The sequence below is a fragment of the Emiliania huxleyi genome, assembly GCF_000372725.1.
Source record: "Emiliania huxleyi CCMP1516 unplaced genomic scaffold EMIHUscaffold_7462, whole genome shotgun sequence".
Classification (NCBI taxonomy): Eukaryota; Haptophyta; order Isochrysidales; family Noelaerhabdaceae; genus Emiliania; species Emiliania huxleyi.
Genome location: NW_005196409.1, coordinates 1 through 1,344, shown reverse-complemented (window position 1 = coordinate 1,344; position 1,344 = coordinate 1). Strand labels below are relative to the sequence as shown.

Sequence of the window (1,344 nt, the reverse complement as noted above, 5' to 3'; positions counted from 1 at the left end):
GGCGGAGCCTATGATTACGTCTCTCGGCGCACCGCGTACGTTATGAATATGAGGAAGCACTCCCACGATAAGTTCGTCACCGACAACGATGTCACTCGGGCCGTCAACCAGGTGTGGACCCTCACCCTCACCCTCTCGCCCTCACCCTCGCCCTCGCCCTCGCCCCCACCCTTCACCCTTCACCCTTCACCCTTCACCCTTCACCGTCACCCTCACCCTCACCCTCGACCCTCGACCCTCACCCTCGACCCTCACTCTCGCCCTCACCCTCAGGAGTCGTTCGTCGACACGATCGAAATCGTCAACGGCGACACCATCCACGGCTTCGCACACTACTGGGTCTCCGGAGTCTGGGAGCCGGGCAACGGCCTCTCAACGTCCACGCTCCAGGAAGTCGAAGACGGCCCCACCGACTTTTGGGTGTGGCCCTTTGATGTGCGCCTCCGGCAAGACGGCTGCATCGTGTGCCCGTGCGAGAGCGCGCCGTGCGACACGTGTCAGTGCGCCCTCGACTCTCAATCGCGTGGCTGCTGGGACGACGACATCACCACTCCAAGCGACACCTTCGACGCCGATACAACCAACTACCCGCCCAAGCAAGGCTCCTGGTGGAGGGGCTGGCTGCAGAACACGCGCGGCACGGCCAACGCGCGAAAGAACGCGTACGCCCCTCCCTCCTCTCTCCTCTCTTTTTCTCTCCCTCCTCTCCCGTCTCTCCCTCCTCACCCCCCCCCCCCCCCGCCCTCCCTACCAGGTACGGTTGCGAGCTCGGCGTCTCCGGCACCTTCCAGCGCTCCTCCGTCGCCAACCAGGACCCCGTCTTCTACCTGCACCACGCGTTCACGTTCGTGGTCGTCGAGCGCGCCATGCGTCGCCAGGGCGAATACGCCGCCAAGGGGGAGGGGGGGAACCACCAGTCGCCGCCCTTCTACGGGCTCGACGAGGACTTCAACTACGGCGAGAGGGAAAGGGAGTGCCCCGGGAACAACCTGGACGAAGGGAGCCCCTTCAACCACCTCGGGGCGTAAACGAAGGGGCAGGGCGGCGGCAGCCGCCACACGTACGAGGACATCCTGGGCCAGGGGAACTTCAGCAAGCGCCATTACCGCTGGGGGGTCGAGGGCGAGAATTGAAAGGCAACGGCCAAGGGGCAAGGCGGCGCCGAAAACGGCGCCGGGGCCGCCTGTGGCAACGCCACCGCTGGCCTTCCCACACGAGGACCCACCTCGGCGGGTCGGCGCCACCCATGGTGGCGCCGCCCTCACCCCTCTGGCGAACGCGCTACAACTGGGTAAGAAAGAAGACGCAGCCCATAGTCTCGACTCTCCCGCCAAAGGCTCACGA

The 1,344-nt window shown here is 65.7% G+C and overlaps 1 protein-coding gene across 1 annotated transcript; it reads left to right on the top strand.

Moving 5' to 3' along the window:
• Positions 1-273: 273 nt before the first annotated feature.
• EMIHUDRAFT_124991 (hypothetical protein) lies at positions 274-1,028 on the top strand (the record flags this gene model as incomplete). Its single annotated transcript, XM_005760642.1, has 2 exons — positions 274-500; positions 755-1,028. Coding segments are annotated over 2 exons (501 nt in total), but the record flags the coding sequence as incomplete, so codon positions are not given.
• Positions 1,029-1,344: the final 316 nt, after the last annotated feature.